Source organism: Natator depressus, chromosome 14 (assembly GCF_965152275.1).
Source record: "Natator depressus isolate rNatDep1 chromosome 14, rNatDep2.hap1, whole genome shotgun sequence".
Lineage (NCBI taxonomy): Eukaryota > Metazoa > Chordata > Testudines > Cheloniidae > Natator > Natator depressus.
In genome coordinates, this window is record NC_134247.1 from 37,140,379 (window position 1) to 37,161,198 (window position 20,820).

Genomic DNA, 20,820 nt, shown 5'->3' on the forward strand with positions numbered 1-20,820 from the left:
TCTTATCCCATGACTGCTTACTTTGCTTAAAATCCTTTGTTATACAGGAGGTCTGACTAGATGAACACAGTGCTCCCTTCTGGACTTGGAATCTATGAGTCTATGAAACAAAAAATAAAACTAATAATAATAATAACAATGCTATATTCCCATGATGTAATACTGAGTGATAAAAATAATAAAAATGTGTATGATAGTTGGCCTTGAGATCTGGACCCCACTGTTCCAGGTAAGATGCAAAGAGCTCACAGTCTAAATAGACAAGACAGGCCAAGGGTAGGAAGGGAAACAGAGACCCTGAGTTGAAGGGACTTGTCTAAATTCACCCAGCAGATCACTGGCAAAAGAACCCAGGAATCCTAACACACAAGCCCCTTAGAAATGCCCAGCTTTATATGTTTTTGGTATGAGCCCTCTCTGACTGAGACTATGAGCATGTTATAAAATTCTTACCTGTTATTGATTTCCCTCACATAGAGTGTGTGTGGGGGCAGGGGGGACATACACAGACATGGACACACTGAGTGTCAAAAGTTTATGGGCTTAGACATATGGAATCATTTAACTTGGAGAGAGAGAGATTTATTGTATAATTTGTATTACCCTGACACCTAGAGGCCTCAGTCTTCTAGATGCTTCGCAAACACATAGTGAGACACAGCCTCTGTCACACAGAATGTATAATCCAAACACACAATGGAAGGGAAGGGAAACTGAGGCATGGAAAGGAGAAGTGACTTGTGCTTGGTCACACGCAGGTCAGTGGCCAAGACAGGAATAGATACCAGGTCTCCTGAGTACCAGTCCTGTGCCCCTAGCCGTTGGATCACAGTCATTGCTTTATACACTACTGCCTCTCTGTGAGTGTGATCACTTCAGTTTCTGGGAACATTTAGGAAAATACAATACAGACAGAAAGTAACTTTGGCCTCTGGGCCTCTGATCCTATGCTGTGCAAGGCTTCAGGGAGTGAGTGCCTGAAAGCCCTTAGGAATAGGCATGGGTAAATATCCTTCCAACAGCACCAGAGTTAGCTACACACAGCTTGTCTGCAGAGAGCAACAGGTCTTAGAATTTTTCCAGCAGGCCAGCCTCAGTGTGAGGAGAGAACAGTTTCTCCTAATACGGTGATAGATAGATGATGACTAAAAGGAGTCTGGAGTTGGAGGAGAGTAGAGCTGGGAGGATTTCACAAACATTGGCACAGTAAGTTTGCTGTTGCAATTAAATATATGTAGGGTTTCCAGAGGTGCCTTTTAAGGGAAAAATTGTAAATGGTTGTAAATGGACAATATGTATTTTTTCAGATTTTCAGTCTTATTTCAATTTGGACATAGTAAACTAAAGCAGCATAAATCAGGGGTTATCTTAGGAAACATCTATCTATCTATCTATCTATATATCTGACAGTGCACAGTGAAAAACAAATAGAGAATCTGTCTATCCATCTATTGCTCTAATTATTTGTTGTTACTACTGTCTTTCTCTCTGTCTATCTTTGTTTGTTCTTTCTTTCTATCAGTTTGTTGTCACTTCTTTTGCTAGTTTGGAAATGTGTTGACTGGGATACACAAGGGAAAAAGAATCACAATAAGACATAACACATTGAAATCGAGTGGTTCTGTAAAACAAACTTAATTAAAACTCATCCAGTCCCCCTTTTCAGACAGAAGATTATCAGTTAGATCTTGTCTACAAGGTGCAGTAGTTCACAGGAGAAGTTTGTATATTCCAGTGTGCACTAATATGTTGCACACTCAAAGCTCCCTAGTGTACATTGATGAATTTCTGTTTCAAGCAGTGCTATATTAACACGCACTAGGGAACTTTTAATGTATGCCAGCAGGGTCCTCATGGGTCAGTTAGTGCACAACATGCTAGTGCACACTAGAATTTGTGCCCTGCTAGTGCAGACTAAGGCACTGTGTAGACAAACCGTAAGAGTGTCTTCTTCTGTCTGGTTTCAGAGTAGCAGCCGTGTTAGTCTGTGTCTGCAAAAAGAACAGGAGGACTTGTGGCACCTTAGAGACTAACAAATTTATTTGAGCATAAGCTTTCGTGGGCTAAAACCCACTTCATCTGATGCATGCAGTGGAAAATACAGTAGGAAGATAGACATATAAACAGAGAACATGAAACAATGTGTTACCATATACACTGTAATGAGAGTGATCAGGTAAGGTGAGCGATTACCAGCAGGAGAGAAAAAAAACCTTTTGTAGTGATAATCAAGGTGGGCCATTTCCAGCAGTTGACAAGAACATGTGAGGAACAGTGGCGGGGCGGGGGGGGGGGGGGGGGGAATAAACGTGGGAAAATAGTTTTACTTTGTGTAATGACCCATCCACTCCCAGTCTTTATTCAAGCCTAATTTAATGGTGTCCAGTTTGCAAATTAATTCCAATTCAGCAGTCTCTCATTGGAGTCTGTTTTTGAAGTTTTTTTATTGTGACTTTTAGGTCTGTAATCGAGTGACCAGGGAGATTGAAGTGTCCTCTGACTGGTTTTGGAATGTTATAATTCTTGACGTCTGATTTGTGTCCATTTATTCTTTTATGTAGAGACTGTTCAGTTTGGCCAATGTACATGGCAGAGGGGGATTGCTGGCACATGATGGCATATATCACATTGGTAGATGTACAGGTGAATGAGCCTCTGATAGTGTGGCTGATATGATTAGGTCCTATGATGGTGTCCCCTGACAGTACAAACTCAAGACAGACCATCATTGGGATCAGTGGCAGTGAAATGCAGTACAAATAAAGAGAGCCCAGCTAAGTGGTGTCCTGATCGTCATTGGATCTTGATCTTGCAGCAGTTCTACTACAAATGTTATTACTGCTAATAAAAATTATGTTCAGCATTGCCACATTTTTAAACAGAGATACAGTATGGTGTAGTGATTATGGGGGCTGGAGTCAAGGTTCTTGGGTTCTATTCCTGGCTCTCACCTGAGAGTGTGATCTAGTAATTAGGGAAGGGTACAGCACCAGGACTCCTGGGTTCTATTCCCAGCTCTGGGAGAGGAGTGGGATCTAGTGGGTTAGAGAAGTGGAAGAGGAGTCAGAACTCTGGGGTTCTTTTATTCTGTTTTTGGTTGTGAGTGATGGGTCATGACTAGAACAGCCAACTGGGATTCGGGACTCTTCCTGGGTTGTGTTCCTGACTCTATAGCTGGGTCATCATGTGACCATGAGTGAGCCCCTTCACCTCTGAGGTAGATGCTACTCCCATTTACAGCAGTATGAATGCAGAGTAATTCCACTGCTTTCAATGAAATTACTCCAGATTTGCACTGGTGTGCCAGACAGAAGAATCTATCTCTCTGGTCTGCAGTTTCCCTTCTGTAAAATGAGGATAAGATTTACCTAACTTTATACATCTTTGAATGAAAAAGTTATACAAGGACCTACAAATAAATTGGTCCTGGTTATAATTTCTTTCACCTTGGTGTAAATCAAGAGTAATCCCATTCAGTCAATAGGCCTGATTATCTTCTCACTCAGCCAGTGTAAATCAGGAGTAACCCCATTGTAGTCAATGGGATTTATTCTCCTCTCTTTCACTCAGCCTAGTGTAAATCAAGAGTAACTCCACTGGAGTCAGTGGGGCAGATTCCCTCACCCCCATTCCCAGATTACATCAATCTTCACAAGATAAGGATCTGATCTTAAGTCAAGGAAATTATGGTGGTTTACACAAAAGGACAGATATTTTAATAGTCTAATCCTGACCATTGTCCTTGTCCTTCCCTCTACAGGCAGCTCATAAAGTACTGAGAAAGAAAATGTCCAACCGAACCACTGTGACCGCATTCCTTCTCCTGGGATTCTCTGATGTTCCAGAGGTGCATATTTTATACTTCATACTGCTCTTAGTAATTTACCTGGCAGCACTGATGGAGAATCTTCTTATCATCACAGCCATAGCACTTGACCACCAGCTTCACACTCCTATGTACTTCTTCTTGATGAATCTGTCTGTTGTAGATCTTGGCTCCATCTCTGTCAATATCCCCAAATCAATGGCTAATTCCCTAACCCACACTAGGTCAATTTCCTATGCTGGATGTGTCGTCCAGGTTTTTTTCCTTGTCTTCTTGATAGGAACAAATGTTTTCCTTCTCACTGTCATGGCGTATGACCGATATGTTGCCATCTGCCAACCACTGCACTATGAGAGAGTGATGAACAGGAGAGCTTGTGTCCAAATGGCAGCCAGTGCCTGGATCTGTGGTAGTCTCAGTTCTGCACTGCACACCTGGAACACATTTGTGTTAACCTTCTGTGGAGGCAACATGGTGGATCAGTTCTTCTGTGAAATCCCGAAGCTACTAAAGCTCACCTGCTCTGACTCATACCTCAGTGAAGTTCAGGTTCTCACCTTTAGTGCATCCTTAGGCTTAAGCTGCTTTGTTTTAATAACTTTTTCTTATGTTCAGATCTTCAAAACAGTGCTGAGAATCGCCCCTGAGCAAGGATGCCATAAAGCCTTCTCTACCTGTCTTTCTCACCTCATTGTGATCTCTTTATTTGTTTTCACTTGCATCTTTGCCTACCTGAAACCCACCTCTAGTTCTACATCGGGTCTGGATCTCGTGGTGGCTCTTCTCTACTCCATGTTACCGCCAGTGATGAATCCAGTTATCTATAGCATGAGGAACAAGGAGATCAAAGCTTCATTGAGGAGACTGACTGGGTGGATGTTATTCACCAAGATTTAATTGTGTGTCTGTAAATATTCTTTTGCTTTGTTTCTCCAGGTCCATGTCAGTTATTTCCATAACAACACAATGTATACACAGAAGATCCAGTTTCTACTCTTGGCTGCATCAATGCAAATCCAAATTAACTCCACAGATGTCAATGCACTTGGGCTGATTTACACCAGCAGAAGTTCTGGCCTAATAATGGAGTTAAACTGGTGTGCATTTTGTGAGAGGGAAGAATTGGGCTTTCAGTCTGTGCCAGAATGCCTGTTAAACTGCTTTGCCACTTATACCCATTTCAGGGTCACTTAAAAACAAGGAACTTCTTTCAGGAGTGGTGTCAAAGGAGTCAGACTGGTGTAAATCTGGTATATGGGAGAGCAGACTCTGACCTCAACTCTGACCTCCGCAAACCAGTGTAGTGCCATTGACTTTGATAGAGCTTAACCAATTTACACCACCTGGGGTCTGGCCTCTTGACCTCAGTGGAGCTACATCCATTTACACCAGGTGGGGACTGGGCTCATTGAGTCCAGTGCCGTGATGCCAACTGACACAAGCTGTGGATCTTACCTCTACATTTAAATATCAAGGAGCTCATTATATTTAGCTTAACAAAGAGATGGTTAAGAGGTGATTTGATCACAGTCTACAAGTACATACACAGAGAACAAATATTTGAAAATGCGCTCTTCAGTCTAGCAGAGAGGGTTGTACCAGGATCCAATGGCTGGAAGTTGAAGACAAATTCAGACTGGAAATAAGGCATACAATTTTTAACTTTATTTTTATTGTTTTTGTATAAAATATAAACACATAACAAAACAAAACATTAATACATGCACAAGATGGAAATACAATATATATAACAAAATTCAATGTTCATTATTTGGAAAACCTGGAAAAAACAAAAGAAAAAACAAACAAACACAACCCTGAACCCATAGAGATCATACAGGGCATCAATTATTAAAGTGACTAAATAGATGAATAAATGAGTCACTTTTTTCCATTAATGCAGTTGTAGAGAGATCTCTAAGGTAGTCTGTGTATGACGGAGGAAGTGCAGATTTCCATTTTCTCAAAATAACTCTTTTGGACACTAAAATAGTTACTGCAATCCATTTCTTAATGTCAACTGGTAATACCAACTCATCCAGCACCCCTAAAATACACAAGCTTGGAGAAGGAAAGATAGCAACACTTTAAGTTTTTGAGAGAACGCTGAATATACATTTTTAGGCAGGTGTGTGAAATTTTTGGATGATGTGTGAAAGGTTGGCATGTGTCTGTTTGCATCTCCAACAGTCACTGTGTGTTGCCAATCTTCCCTTAAACAAATGTTCTGGAGCCCAGAGGTACCTGTTTACTATCTTGTTCTGGAAGAATCACAAGGATAAAGAACTTGAATTATTTTTCACATTAAGGCAGATACCCTCCCATGCTTCTGTTGTGATAAAAAGGCTAAGTTCTTTTCCCCATTTTTCTTTGAGGCTGCGATTGAGAGGGTAATGCAAAACATTAAGCCACCTACAATTCCTACAAATTGACTTTTTTCCCCATATTTCTTAACATGTTCTTCTAGAGGTGAAAGAATTGAAACAGACTGATCATCCCCAATCCTTGCATGAATCCTTCATCATAGTAACTGAAGGAAAGAACTGTGAGACAGTAATCGCTGATATTTGTTACACTTGTAATCGAAGGATGCTAGTCTATTATCTTGTATTATATCTTCAATTTTTGTTCATCCTTTTTCTATCCAAATTGTCTTAAGCGTGGAATTGACCTTGATCCTGAGGCACGGGAAGAGAATTAGTAAGATCAGATGCTTTAGTAAGTAATCATCTTAGCCCTGGTCTACACTAGGACTTTAGGTCAAATTTAGCAGCGTTAAATCGATGTAAACCTGCACCCGTCCACACGATGAAGCCCTTTATTTTGACTTAAAGGGCTCTTAAAATCGATTTCCTTACTCCACCCCTGACAAGTGGATTAGTGCTTAAATCGGCCTTGCCGGGTCGAATTTGGGGTACTGTGAACGCAATTTGATGGTATTGGCCTCCGGGAGCTATCCCAGAGTGCTCCATTGTGACTGCTCTGGATAGCACTCTCTACTCAGATGCACAATTGTTTGCCGTTGCTCTGACGCAGGGAGGGGCGACTGACTACACGGCTTACAGGGTTGGCTTACAGGGAGTTAAAATCAACAAAGGGGGTGGCTTTACATCAAGGAGTATTTCACGCAGGACTTCCCGGAGGGTTCCAATAAGAAATGGTGCACCTAAGTTATTGTTCTTATTGGAACAAGGAGGTTAGCCTGGCCTCTGATTGATACATGGCTAGATTTACCTCGCTGCACCTTCTCTGTGGGTGACTGCAGTGTGACCTAGAGGAATGAGTCCCCTAGACAGGGGGCAGGGGGAGGGTTGCAAATGAGTACAAAACAAATCTGGTCTATTTCTTGTTTTGATACACTCCATCTATCTTTTACATGTTTGGCTGGCAGCAGACGGTGCAGAAGGACTGCATGCCATCCACATCTCATGGCTGCTCGGCAGAAGATGGTACAATAGGACTGCTAGCCATCCTCATCTCTTGCCTGCCCGGCAGAAGATGATACAATAGGACTGCTAGCAATCTGTATCACCTGCCTGCTCACCATAAGATGGTTCAATAGGACTGACTGCAGGACTAAAGAGAATGACCTGATCAAGTCACTCCAAATTTAGTCCCTGTGCCCATGTCTGCCTAGGCACTCCTGATCGACCTCACAGAGGCGACCAGGAGCACCTCAGACATGACGATGACGGCTACCAGTCCTATTGCACCGTCTGCTGCCACAAGGCAATGGGTTGCTGCTGCTGCTGTGTAGCAATGCAGTACCACGTCTGCCAGCACCCAGGAGACATACGGTGACGGTGAGCTGAGCGGGCTCCATGCTTGCCGTGGTATGGCGTCTGCACAGGTAACTCAGGAAAAAAGGCGCGAAACGATTGTCTGCCCTTGCTTTCACGGAGGGAGGGAGGGAACGGGGGCCTGACGATATGTACCCAGAACCACCCGCGACAATGTTTTAGCCCCATCAGGCATTGGGATCTCAACCCAGAATTCCAATGGGCAGCGGAGACTGCGGGAACTGTGGGATAGCTACCCACAGTGCAACGCTCCGGAAGTCGACGCTTGCCTCAGTACTGTGGAAGCACTCCACCGAGTTAATGCACTTAGAGCATTTTGTGTGGGGACACACACACTAGAATATATAAAACCGATTTCTAAAAAAACGACTTCTATAAATTCGACCTAATTTCGTAGTGTAGACATACCCTTAACGCATTGCAGGATGCCCCATGTAGATGCAAAGATTGGATTTTTCCCTAAGGATGTGGGGAAAGCCTAAGGTATATAAAAGAAGTTTGGGAACCAAATGGCATGGCTAAGCCTTTTTTGATCTCAAAGCAGGCCGGAGTGTATACAGAGCTACTGGAGGGGAACCAACTTACAATAGCACGCGTTTGAAATGCTAGGTAATATGGATACAAATCTGGCAACCCCATACCTCCAGTTGCCCAGGATTTTTTAAGGATCTTGTGTGACAAGTGAGACTGTTTTTATCCCATCTAAATTTCATGGTAAGCCTATTTATTCGAGCAAAGAGCGAGAGAGAGACCTTGAAAGATAATAGGTTAATAATATAAGTCACTGTAGGCAAGGTATTCATTTTGGATATTTCTATTCTCCCCAGTAAGGCTAGAGAGAGGAGACACCACCTCTCTATAAACTTGGAAATTTCTTTAATATATAGTCCACATTTATAGAAACAATTCTGGGAAGATTAGGACATATTTTAACAACTAAATAAGTTATTTCCTTACATATTTGAAATGGAAAATGCTGACACAGAAGAATCTGGTCTTTGGATATATCCATTGCCTGCGATTTATTCCAGTTAATGTAAAAACTACAGATCTTTCCAAAAATTTCAACTACATTCAATAATGATGGGATTGATGAGATGGATTCTTCAGTGGTACAAAAATATCAGCGTATAAAGTGATTTTGTATTCTTACCTGTTTATAGTCACACCTTCAATGGCTGAGTGCTGATGTATATACATTGCCAGTGGTTCAAGAGAGAGAGATTAAAAAGGAGGGGTGTCCTTCTTTCTAGCTGAAATGTCAGAGAAATAATTCCATAAGTTGCTAGTGAAGTGAGGAAAGAGAGAGGCATAAATTTTTAACAGTGAGGTTAATCAATCGTTGGAACAGTTTACAAAGGATTGTGATGGATTTTGCATCACTGGCAATTTTTAAATCAAGGTTGGATTATTATTATTTTTTAAAATATGCTTTAGTTCAAAAAGAATTATTTTGAGGGAGTTCTATGGCTGGTGTTTTGCAGGAGGTCAGACTAGATGATCACAGTGGTTCCTTCTGGCCTTGGAATCTACGAATGCCATTTCCTTGATGATCACAGTTCTGTAAGTTATTGGTTGCCTCTCACTTTGCAGATAAGCCTTTAGAGCTGTATTCTGATTATACTGGTGTAAATCTACACTCTACACTACTGTGGTTTTGCATGTGCATGTGGGTTGAACACTGTTGTGTGTTTGTATGTGGACTGGTCACTGCAGTGTGTTTGTGGGCTGTGCAGCAGTGTGTGTGTTTGTGGGCTGTACAATACCATGCATAACTATATGTTAACATCCCGTGTAGATCGTGCTAAAGGACAAAGTGCACCGCAATAGCAAACTCATAAGCTGCTATACAAGGTCTGACCACTAGAAGGGGACAAGGAGGCACATTGTGTTAGGCTGGGTTATGTATACACTGGGGAGTGTGAGAGACTGAGTGACTGTGTGTACCTGTGGAGGAGGGGAAGGGAAAAAGGGAACAGAGAATAAACTGCAACATAGGCAGGGGCACTGGATTAGTTCAAATGTCTGTGAGGCCCTGTCCTCATGGCTGAGAGAGGTGTCTCCAGTTCGGGTAAAGTGGCTGCACAGTGTCACACGTACAAATGACACCCACCGGTCTGTGTGTGTTTCAAATCCCCTCTGTGCCCAATTCCAAGAGCCTGTAAGTCTGTCACACCCCTACCAGGGAGCCTGGCTATTTAGCTCAAGCTGCAGGAACTCAAGCCCTTAGCTCTGGAGGTCCCTAATTCAACCACAAGGTGTCACCCAAGATGGTGATCATCATATGAGCTCAATTTAGGCCCTATTTCTGCATTAACGAGGTATAGCTGTTGGCCTACCAAGCTGCTGCAGAGCAAGAGTGAGGCCTATGAGGGGAGTGACACACTCGTGTAATGGGGGGCCGATTTATGCCCACATCATCTCAGAGATGCACGTTCCTAGCCCCCTGCATGCTTATGACCTAAGATGCATTGCATGGGTGGTGTGTATTGAAACTGAGATTGATAGAGCCGGTCAAGGAAACGCCACCAGAAAATAGTATCCTCAGTCTGTTCATGGCAGATGCTTCTACTCTTCTAGCTAAGTGCAAATTAATCTGCCCATGGCTTGGAAAAATGTTGTCCGGCTCTACCTTTGACCCACCATGCTCACTCCTCCCAAACAGCTCATGCAAAAATTCTTGAGTGCCTCATCTACCTGGAAGCTGTTCCAAGCACTTCATCACCTAGGGACAGATTTTTCAAAGATATTAAGGTACTTATTGGGATTTTCAACAGCACCTAAGTGTCTAAAACTCATTGAAATCAACGGGGGCCTAGATGTTTTTGGAAATCCCACTAGGCACCTAAACGCCTTTATTAATCTGGCCCCTTCGCTCTTTCTGCTGTTTCTGCTTTCAGTAAATAAAGCTCTTCTGCTGTTTGACTGAAAACAGTGTGTTGCATTGACTTTATTTTGGGGATATAGTTCTATTAAAAAAATTCTCATCAGAAAATGTGATTTAATCAAAATGGACATAAATGTCCATTTTCTTTAATCACGTTTTCTGATGAGACGCTTACATGGAAAAATGTCCATGTTAATGATTTTTTTTCCCAATTTTTTGATCAGGAGAAACAAAACATCAATTTCATGTTGACATGTCAATTTATTTCATTTCCATTAAAAATATTGACATGTTTTTGACATCCCCCATTCAAAACATTTCAGATTTTTTTTGGGGGGGGGGGGGGGGGGAGTTAAGAATTTGGAAGGCACCTGCCTCTGTCCACACAAGAGTGTGAGGGGAAGGGGAAGGTGAAGGAGGCCTTCCTTATGACTGTTTGTTCAATACTTGGAGCACTCACCCAGGAGGGGGGAGCCCCCAGTTTAAGTCCCCCTCTGCCTGATGAGAAAGGATTTCAACAAGAGCTCCTCACTTCTCATGTGAATACCCTAACCACTGGCCTAGGGGAAATCTTGAGGTAGGGTCTTCTCCATCTCTCCTGTTGAAGCCATTCCACTTTAATTAAATCATTGGCTATTAATTAGGCAGATTAACAAAGAGAAGGTTAAGGCTGATTACAGTGTATAGGTATCTATATGTGAAACAAATGTTTAATAATGGGCTCTCCAATCTAGCAGAGAAAGGAATCACCTGATCTGACAGCTGGAAATTGAAGCTAGACAAATTCAAACTGGAAATAAGGAAGTCATTTTTAACACTAAGAGTAATTAACAATTGGAACAATTTACCAAGGGTCGTGGTGGATTCTCCATCACTGACAATTCTGAAATCAAGATTGGACTTTTTCTAAAAGATCTGCTCTAAGAATTATTTTGGGGGAGTTCTCTGGCCTGTGTTATACAGGAGGTCAGATCACAATGGTCCCTTCTGGCCCTAGAATCTGTGAACATCTATGTGATGTGTCACTCAGTCACTTCTATGTTGTATTATTTTCCTGTGTGACTTTATGTCCGTGCTGTGAGGGTCAGTGGAAGTCAGGAGACTTGTGTTCTATTCTTGGCTTTGACACTGACCTGCTGTGTGACCGTAGGCCAGCCTCTTCCCCTCTCTGTGCCTCTCTTTCCCCTCCCTCCTTCTCCCTGCCTTGTCTACTTGACTGTGAGTGCTTTGGGGGATGGACTGTGTCTTATTTTGTGGTTCTGTGGACCCATTTACAGCATTTGTGCTCAACAGAAGTAATATACACTGGATATGGTGCTAGACCAGGAGATCTGGGGTCTGGTCTTATTGACCTCCTTTATGGCCATTAGAAGTGTCCAGGTAGACAGGCTTTGGCTGCTTGCTTCAACTCTGACCCTGTGTTTCAAGATGCTAGTGCTGGTGGCATGGAAGTGCTGGTGGCATGGAAGTGGAAAAGTGCTGGTGGCCTGGAAGAGGTGAACCTCTCCATGACCCTTGGGCGTATGCAGCGACAGCAGATCAAGGAGCTGTGGACTAGCTACGCGCCGACGTTCTCAGCCACCCCAGGACTGACTGAATGGGCATACCACTCCATTGACACAGGTAATGCTCACCCAATTAAAGTCCAACCTTTCTGGGTGTCTCCTCAAGCTAAAACTGTTATAGAACGGGAGATGCAGGATATGTTACAGATGGGGGTAATCCGCCCCTCTGGAAGTGCGTGGGCATCTCCAGCGGTTCTAGTTCCGAAACCAGATGGGGAGATACATTTTTGCGTGGACTACCATAAGCTAAATGCTGTAACTCGCCCAGACAACTATCCAATGCCACGCACAGATGAACTATTAGAGAAACTGGGACGGGCCCAGTTCATCTCTACCTTGGACTTAACCAAGGGGTACTGGCAGGTACGCTAGATGAATCCGCCAAGGAAAGGTCAGCCTTCACCACACATCTCGGGCTGTATGAATTTAATGTACTCCCTTTCGGGCTGCGGAATGCACCCGCCACCTTCTAAAGATTTGTCGATGGTCTCCTAGCGGGATTAGGAGAATATGCAGTCACCTACCTTGACGATGTAGCCATTTTTTCGGATTTCTGGGCAGAACACCTGGAACATCTACAAAAAGTCTTTGAGCGCATAAGGGAGGCAGGACTAACTGTTAAGGCTAAGAAGTGTCAAATAGGCCTAAACAGAGTGACTTACCTTGGACACCAGGTGGGTCAAGGAACTATCAACCCCCTACAGGCCAAAGTGGATGCTATCCAAAAGTGGCTTGTCCCAAAGTCAAAGAAACAGGTTCAATCCTTCTTAGGCTTGGCCGGTTATTACAGACGATTTGTACTGCAATTCAGCCAAATCGCCGCCCCACTGACAGACCTAACCAAAAGAAACAGCCAAATGCCGTTCAGTGGACCGAAGAGTGTCAGAAGGCCTTTAACCAGCTTAAAGCGACACCCATGTCTGACCCTGTACTAAGGGCCCCAGACTTTGACAAACCGTTCCTAGTAACCACAGATGCGTCCGAGCGTGGTGTGGAAGCAGTTTTAATACAGAAAGGACCGGATCAAGAATTCCACCCTGTAGTGTTTCTCAGCAAAAAACTGTCTGAGAGGGAAAGCAACTGGTCAGTCAGTGAAAAAGAATGTTACGCCATTGTCTACGCTCTGGAAAAGCTACGCCCATATGTCTGGGGACGGCGTTTCCACCTGCAAACCGACCATGCTGCGCTACGGTGGCTTCATACCGCCATGGGAAATAACAAAAGATTTATTCGGTGGAGTTTAGCTCTCCAAGATTTTGATTTCGACATCCAACACATCTCAGGAGCTTCTAACAAAGTGGCTGATGCACTCTCCCATGAAAGTTTCTCAGAATCAACTGGTTAAAATCGTCCATGAGATGTGGAAAATATTGTTAGTCTTTATGTACTTGGTAGTATATTTAGAGGTGCATGTGTCTTATTAACTCTGTTTTTCCTAGAGCTCCAGGAAGAAATCCCAGCCAGCATTTCACCCTAGCTGAGATTTGGGGGGCGTGTCATAAATATAAAGGGAAGGGTAAACCCCTTTAAAATCCCTCCTGGCCAGAGGAAAAATCCTCTCACCTGTAAAGGGTTAAGAAGCTAAAGGTAACCTCGCTGGCACCTGACTAAAATGACCAATGAGGAGACAAGATACTTTCAAAAGCTGGGAGGAGGGAGAAAAACAAAGGGTGTGTGTCTGTCTGTGTGATGCTTTTGCCGGGGACAGAACAGGAATGGAGTCTTAGAACTTAGTAAGTAATCTAGCTAGGTATCTGTTAGATTATGATTTCTTTAAATGGCTGAGAAAATAGCTGTGCTGAATAGAATGAATATTTCTGTCTGTGTGTCTTTTTTGTAACTTAAGGTTTTGCCTAGAGGGATTCTCTATGTTTTGAATCTAATTACCCTGTAAGGTAGTTACCATCCTGATCTTACAGAGGTGATCCTTTTCTTTTTACTGTTTCTTCTATTAAAATGTTTCTTTTCAAGAACTGAATGCTTTTTTTCATTGTTCTAAGATCCAAGGGTTTGGGTCTGTGGTCACCTATGCAAATTGGTGAGGATTTTTACTGAACCTTCCCCAAGAAGTAGGGTGCAAGGGTTGGGAGGATTTTTTGGGGGAAAGACGTTTCCAAACAACGCTTTCTCAGGAACCCAGAGAAACGTTTGGTGGTGGCAGTGGAAAACCAAGGGCAAAGGGTAAAATAGTTTGTACCTTGGGGAAGTTTTAACCTAAGCTGGTAAAAGTAAGCTTAGGAGGTTTTCATGCAGGTCCCCACATTTGTACCCTAGAGTTCAAAGTGGGGAAGGAACCTTGACACCCGGGAAGGCCTGATTCTGGAATTTAGGCACCTAAGTCCCTATATGAATCTAGCACCAAAATACTCATTTCCTTTTAGGTAATCCTGATTAAAAGTTTGGGGATAAAAGAAATTAACTCGGTGTTTGTAATCCTAGTGATTTGAATTTAAAATTCATATTTTATTTAGTGTGACACAATGAAATCTGCATTTAAAACGTATTACACATTGGCTTATATTTGAAGATACATATTGTTTCAGACCTTAATGCAGTTCTCCAGAAACTGAAGAAAGAAAGAAAGAAAGAAAGAAAGAAAGAAAGAAAGAAAGAAAGAAAGAAAGAAAGAAAGAAAGAAAGAAAGAAAGAAAGAAAGAGAATTTACGTTATCAAAATGCATTCATTCATTACAAATGTGCTTGCTTTATCAAATCCACTTATACTTACAATTGTCACATTTTATCAAGAAAACAGATGTGAACCCAATATTAAGCAACTGTTTTCTACATGCTATTTCCCTCAAGATAATATTTTCTTCTCTGTTCCTTCCAATACACATGATGAAGTTGAACATGAAAATCAAATCAAATCTTGAGGAATATGGAATGTATCTTGTGAACATGTCTGAATGAATCCTTTCAGTTTGCCAGAGTGTCTCGAGTCTTATGCAAACTGGAATGCATAATAATCAATAATATGTCTGGTGGACTCTCCAAGGAGTCTAGAATATATCTTCAGAAATCTAGAACTTCTCTTGAGAAATCAGAAATGTATTTTAGAGGCCTTGAGAGGAATTTAGAGAAATCTAGAACATTATTTGAGGAATATGTGGTGTATTTTGCGGAATCGTTTTCCATCTAATATTTTCCTTCCGGCAGCTTTCACTTCCTTGTTCCTCAGACTACATATGAGGGGGTTAAACATCAGAGTCATAATGGTATAAAACAGAGAAAGCAGTTTGTCAGTGTCCACTGAGTTTGTGTATTTAAGAGACTGGGGTCTTAAATACACAATCATAGCAGAGCCATAGAATAGAGTCACTACAGTGAGGTGTGAGGAGCAGGTGGAGAAGGCTTTCTGTCTGCTCTGGACTGATGACATCTTCAGAATTGTGCTGGCGATTTTAATATACTATATAACAATTAAGAAAAAGGGGGTGATTATGAAAAGCAGGGCTGCCATAAACACAGCTATTTTATTCCTGTAGGTGTCCACACAGGACAGCTCTAGCAGAGGGGGGATGTCACAGAAGAAATGGTTAATTTCATGAGACCCACAGAAGGGCAAAGAAAACACCAACTACGCCTGCCCAAAAATGTACTGGGATGTTGACAAGCCAGGACCCAGCTACCATCTTAACACAGACCTCCCTATTCACAATAAGTGTGTAAGGCAAGGGATTACATATGGCCACATAATGGTCATAGGCCATGGCTGCCAGAAGGAAACACTCTGTGCCACCTAGTAAAAGCAAGAAATATATCTGAGCAACACAGTGAATGAGATACTTCCATCCTCTGCCAGGCAATTGGCCAGCATCTTGGGCAGGGTGACTGAGGTGTAGCAGATGTCCACAAAGGACAAGTTTCTCAGGAAGTAATACATGGAGGTATGGAGGGCAGAGTCCAACACCATGACAAAGACAATGACACCATTCCCTAGAAGGAGCACCATGAAGATGATTAAGAAGACCAAGAAAAGCAAACCCTGCAGGTTTGTGAGGTTGGAGTATCCCAAGAGGATGGATCCAGCTGTTGTGGATTCCCATGGTTATTCCACTCGCCATTGGATGGCTATATTGAATCTCCAGAAACAATAAAGGCAAAGGACACAAGTATGTCCCTTGTGGAGATTATTGGCATAGAACTCTCTCACACAGATATGAAATCGCACATCTCAGATGTTATAGATAGAAACCTGCATAGAGACCCCCATCCTTATGACCGTGATAGTCATATATTCTGGCTAATCAGAACTGCTTAACTTTTTGTCAAAGGCCTAATACTGATAACAGGATTCTCTCTGAGCTCCAATGACAGGGTCCTGTCATTTTGCAGCAGGAAGATGGGGTTTTATCTAGAGCTGGTTGACATTTTTTCAACAAAAAACTTGAAAAATATGTTTGACAAAAAAATCAATGGGAAAAGTTGAGAAAAGTGAAGGAAAAAAAAAGAGGAAAATTTGGGAGCAAAAACACCTTATTCTATTTTAAATCCCCCCCCCCCCCCCCGAATAGTGTGAAAAGGATTTAGAAAGTGAGAAGTATTACTTTCTCTCACATTTTATACCTTTAGAAAACTCTTCCACTTTTTGATATGGGGGGGGGATCAATAAAAATGTGAAAGTGAGTTTTCCCCATTTTCTTTCATTCCTACCACCACCACCACCACTCTTTTTCTTTCACTTCAGCACCTTTATGGCTCCACAAAGTCCAGCTCTGCGTCCAGGTTTATCTCTTCAGAAGTACTTATCCTTTTCACTAGCCCCCTATACTTCTCTTTACCAACTCCTTAACAGTTCCATGTTTACAAGGAATATCCCAATGTCAACTGCACCCAAATACATCTAACATGAGGATACTAATTAAAGGTAATGCTGGCCATGAGTAGCTTTTTGACTAGTCCATCTAACGAAGAAAGGTCTAACATGATCCAATGGCTGGAAGTTGAAGCAGACTGGAAATAAAGTGTACATTTTTAACAATGAGAGTAATTAACTATTGGATCATACACCAATGGCTGTGGTGGAGTCTCCATCACTGGCAATTTTTAAATCAAGATTGGATGTTTTTCTAAAAGATCTGCTCTAGGAATTATTTTGAGGAAGTTCTGTGGCCAGTGTTATACAGGAGGTCAGACTAGATGATCGCAGTGGTTCCTTTTGGCCTTGGAATCTGTGCTTGAATTGAACTGTTCATTGTAGTAAGCACTCTACCCTGGTGATAAGTGCTTCAGGAATCAAGCCCTGAACATGAAACCTGGATTTTCATAAAGGCCTACAGGAGCTAGGTGGCCAACACCTAATGAAATTGAATTAGATTTGGGTGCCTAACTCCTAGTATCCTTTTAAAATCTCAACCTGAATTCTGCCACTCACGCTTACAATGAGTAACACCTAACTCCAGACTGTTATCTCTACTCAGACATTAAGGTACTCCATGAGAGGGAGAGTGGTAGAAACTGGTCCTTGAAGAATTTAAAGTAGAACATTCTTTAAAGAAATAATTAATTGAAGCAGAAAATAAAAAATAAAATAAAATGCTATTTAAGTGCTACAGTGAAATTGGGAATCAGAAAGAGAAAGGATATGAGGAAGGCTGCAAAAGAAGGGGGCAAAATTCTGCAGGGTGAAAAATCAATGAAGGAAAATGTTAGATCTTCAAAAACATGGAAATAGATTTTTGTCAGAAATTTAGTAAATTTGTTTTGCTCTGCTTTGATAAGTTAATAGAATTGTTGATGTTTTTCAAAATTTGAAATTTTGACCTCATCGGGGGGAGGGATTCAGTCCTGGGAAAACTGGTCTGGCAGGCCAACCACAGGTGGAGGAAGGATATCACAGTTAATTGTCCTTGGTGTCTGCTGAGGAGCTCTTAACTGTGTTGTCATATAGCTTCCTGAGTAGTTTCCTGACCACCCAACTAATAAATTAACCCAATATATGAATACAAAAACACCTTTACAATATTCAGACAAACATACAGATCATATGGTATTTTCATAAATTACTACAGGCAACTCCAAATCCATCACAAGAATATGTTTTTAATTTTTTTTACAAGTTTCAAATAAATATTTTTCTGGCCATCACCCGTCTCAAGGCTTTCTTCACCTTTTTACTCCTCAGACTGTAGATTAAAGGGTTTAACACTGGGCACACCATTGTGTAGAACAGGGAAAGCAGTTTATCAGTGTCATGTGAATAGTTAGATTTGGGCCTCAGATACATCACGATGGTGGTTCCATAAAACAAAGTGACCACAATGAGGTGGGAGGAGCAGGTGGAGAAAGTTTTGCTCCTGCCTGCAGCTGATGGTATCTTGAAGACAGTGTAGAGGATACGGACATAGGACAGAAGGATGAGCAGGAAGGGGACCGTGATGAAGATGACAGCGATGGTGTAAACAGCTACTTCATTACTTCAGTAGGTGCCTATCTCACTCAAGCCAGTTTGAAAAGATATATTGAATTAATTGCTCATAATCTGTGACAATGTGATGATATTTTCTTTAGTTGTCTCCCAAAATCCATCAACGCTTGTTTGATTTTCCCTAGATAAGACACATGGCAAACACAAAATGGAGAAATCAAACATCTGTCATTGAATTTGTCCTCCTGGGATCTGAGAATCTCCCTGAGCTGCAGAATCTTCTCTTCCTGCTGTTTTTAGTGACCTACATTGTGACTGTGGCTGGCAATATCCTCATCGTTGCACTAGTTGTGGCTGATCAGCACCCTCACACCCCCATGTACTTCTTCCTGGGAAATTTGTCCTGCTTGGAGACCTGCTACAGCACATGTACTTCTTCCTGGGAAATTTGTCCTGCTTGGAGACCTGCTACAGCACCACCCTCCTGCCCAGGATGCTGGCCAGTCTCCTGACTGGGGACAGAATCGTTTTTGTTAGGTGCTGCATTGTACAATTTTGTTGCTTATGTTCATTGGCAGCTACAGAATGTTATCTCCTAGCAGCAATGTCTTATGATGAGTATTTAGCGATATGTAAACCACTACATTTTGCAGTTGTTATGAATGGTAGGTTTATCCTCCAGCTAGCAGCTGGGTCTTGGATACTGGGATCACTGGCTTGTAGCACCATAATATATTTGATGTCACAGCTAATTTTCTGTGGTCCCAATGAAATTAACCATTTCTTTTGTGATTTCACCCCAATAAGAAAACTCTCCTGCAGTGAAAACTACCTCGTCGTACTCCTGGATTCCATCCTGGCCTATATATTCACACTGCCACCATTTCCACTGCCCGTGATATCATATATTTTTATCATCGCCACCATCCTGAAAATCCCTTCAACCACTGGGAAGCAAAAGGCCTTTTCCACCTGCTCCTCGCAACTCATCATCGTTAAAATTTTCTGTCTGACCCTAATGACAGTTTATATGTTTCCAAAAACCAACCAGCTGAGGGCCTTTCACAAAGCGTTCTCTGTTGGCTACACGGTCCTGACTCCTCTGGTCAATCCCCTCATCTACAGCCTGAGAAACAAAGAGGTGAAGGCGGCACTGAGGAAAGCTGCCAGTAAATTTGTGCCTTTCACACGGCATCACATAAATCGTGCTAATTGCTTTTCACTGGCAATGAAATGGAGATAATTTGATCTGATATAACGAGGCAGAGAAGCAGAGTCCAGGTGGCCTGTAGCTAACTGTCTAATCATGAGAACTAAAATGAACACAATACAAATGCTCTAATTGCTCAAACTCTCACTCAGGTTTAGGACTGATTCTTGTTACTGCTGTTGGAGACATGGTTGCAGCTTTTGTCTACATCTCTTTACATTCCCCCTGTCTTTTTCTTTCCTTCCTTCTTCTTTCTCACCATCCATTCCACAGTCCCTTCTTCTCTCGCTCCCTCCTTTCTCCACCACCTTCCCCTGCCCTCTCAGCATTCCTCCATCCCAGTCCCTTTCTTCCCTTCCTCTCTTATTTTCTCACTCAATTTCTTCCACCCTCAGGTTATTTTCCCTTTTGCCTTGCTCCTGTCCTCAAACCACATTGTTGTTAGTAGTAGAAATTCATCCTACATTTCTCACCCCACAAACAAGCATTCAAACAAATCCAGGCTGTTCCCTCCAGCTATGGTTGCGCTAAGAGCCAAAGACTAGATTTTCTAAGGTAGTTAGCTGCCTAAAGATGTAGATGGGAGTCCAGTGGGATTTTCTAAACAGGTTAGGTGCCTGACCGGGGGTGAAAGTAACTTAAAGAACTTACCGGTACTCCGGAGTCCTTAGGAGGGGGTGGGGCCTCAACCGGAAGAGGCGTGGCCTCTACCAGAAGAGGCAGGGCCTTTACATCCCTGGGCCCTATAAATCAAGATTTAAAGGGTCCGGGGCTGGGACTGTGGTAGCAGCAGCTGGGAGCCTCGGGCCCTTTAAATCACCACCACAGCCCCGCTGCCACTACCCCAGGGCTCCAGCAGCGGGGCTCAGGTGGCGATTTAAAGGGCTCCGGAGGGTAGAGGCAGTGGGAGCCCCAGGCCCTTTAAATCGCCACCTGAGCCCCGCTGCCGGAGCCCCGGGGTAACAGTGGCAGCTGGGGGCTCCGGCAGCGATTTAAAGGGCCAGGGGCTCCCAGCCGCCACTACCGCAGCGGAGCCCCGGGCCCTTTAAATTACCTCCATAACCCCCAGAGCTCCAGCAGCAGGGCTTGGGCGCCGATTTAAAGGGTCCGGGGCTCCGGTTGCCGCTACCACCCTGGGTCCTTTAAATCATCCCCGGAGCCTG

General features: G+C 42.8%; 2 protein-coding genes and 1 pseudogene across 2 annotated transcripts; 2 read left to right on the forward strand and 1 right to left on the reverse strand.

The window, feature by feature from the left end:
- The first annotated feature begins 3,787 nt into the window (after positions 1–3,787).
- On the forward strand, positions 3,788–4,723 carry LOC141998891 (olfactory receptor 14A16-like). The gene has a single exon (XM_074971855.1). It carries the CDS (start codon positions 3,788–3,790, stop codon positions 4,721–4,723), a length of 936 nt encoding a protein of 311 aa, XP_074827956.1.
- A 10,448-nt stretch (positions 4,724–15,171) lies between these two features.
- Positions 15,172–16,881, reverse strand: LOC141998892 (olfactory receptor 10AG1-like; annotated as a pseudogene).
- A 1,760-nt stretch (positions 16,882–18,641) lies between these two features.
- LOC141998893 (olfactory receptor 6C4-like) lies at positions 18,642–19,690 on the forward strand. Its single transcript, XM_074971856.1, has 2 exons — positions 18,642–18,824; positions 18,875–19,690. The coding sequence occupies exons 1-2, from the start codon at positions 18,642–18,644 to the stop codon at positions 19,688–19,690; spliced, it is 999 nt and encodes a 332-aa protein (XP_074827957.1).
- The last annotated feature ends 1,130 nt before the right edge of the window (positions 19,691–20,820 follow it).

What these genes read in the sequence shown, in the direction of transcription:
- LOC141998891 (XM_074971855.1), top strand. Translation starts at nt 3,788, where the DNA reads ATGTCCAACCGAACCACTGTGACCGCATTCCTTCTCCTGGGATTCTCT.
- LOC141998893 (XM_074971856.1), top strand. Translation starts at nt 18,642, where the DNA reads ATGGCAAACACAAAATGGAGAAATCAAACATCTGTCATTGAATTTGTC. An exon ending in ATCAGCACCCTCACACCCCC is followed by an intron (nt 18,825 to 18,874) that starts ATGTACTTCTTC and finishes CTGCTACAGCAC; the next exon opens with ATGTACTTCTTCCTGGGAAA.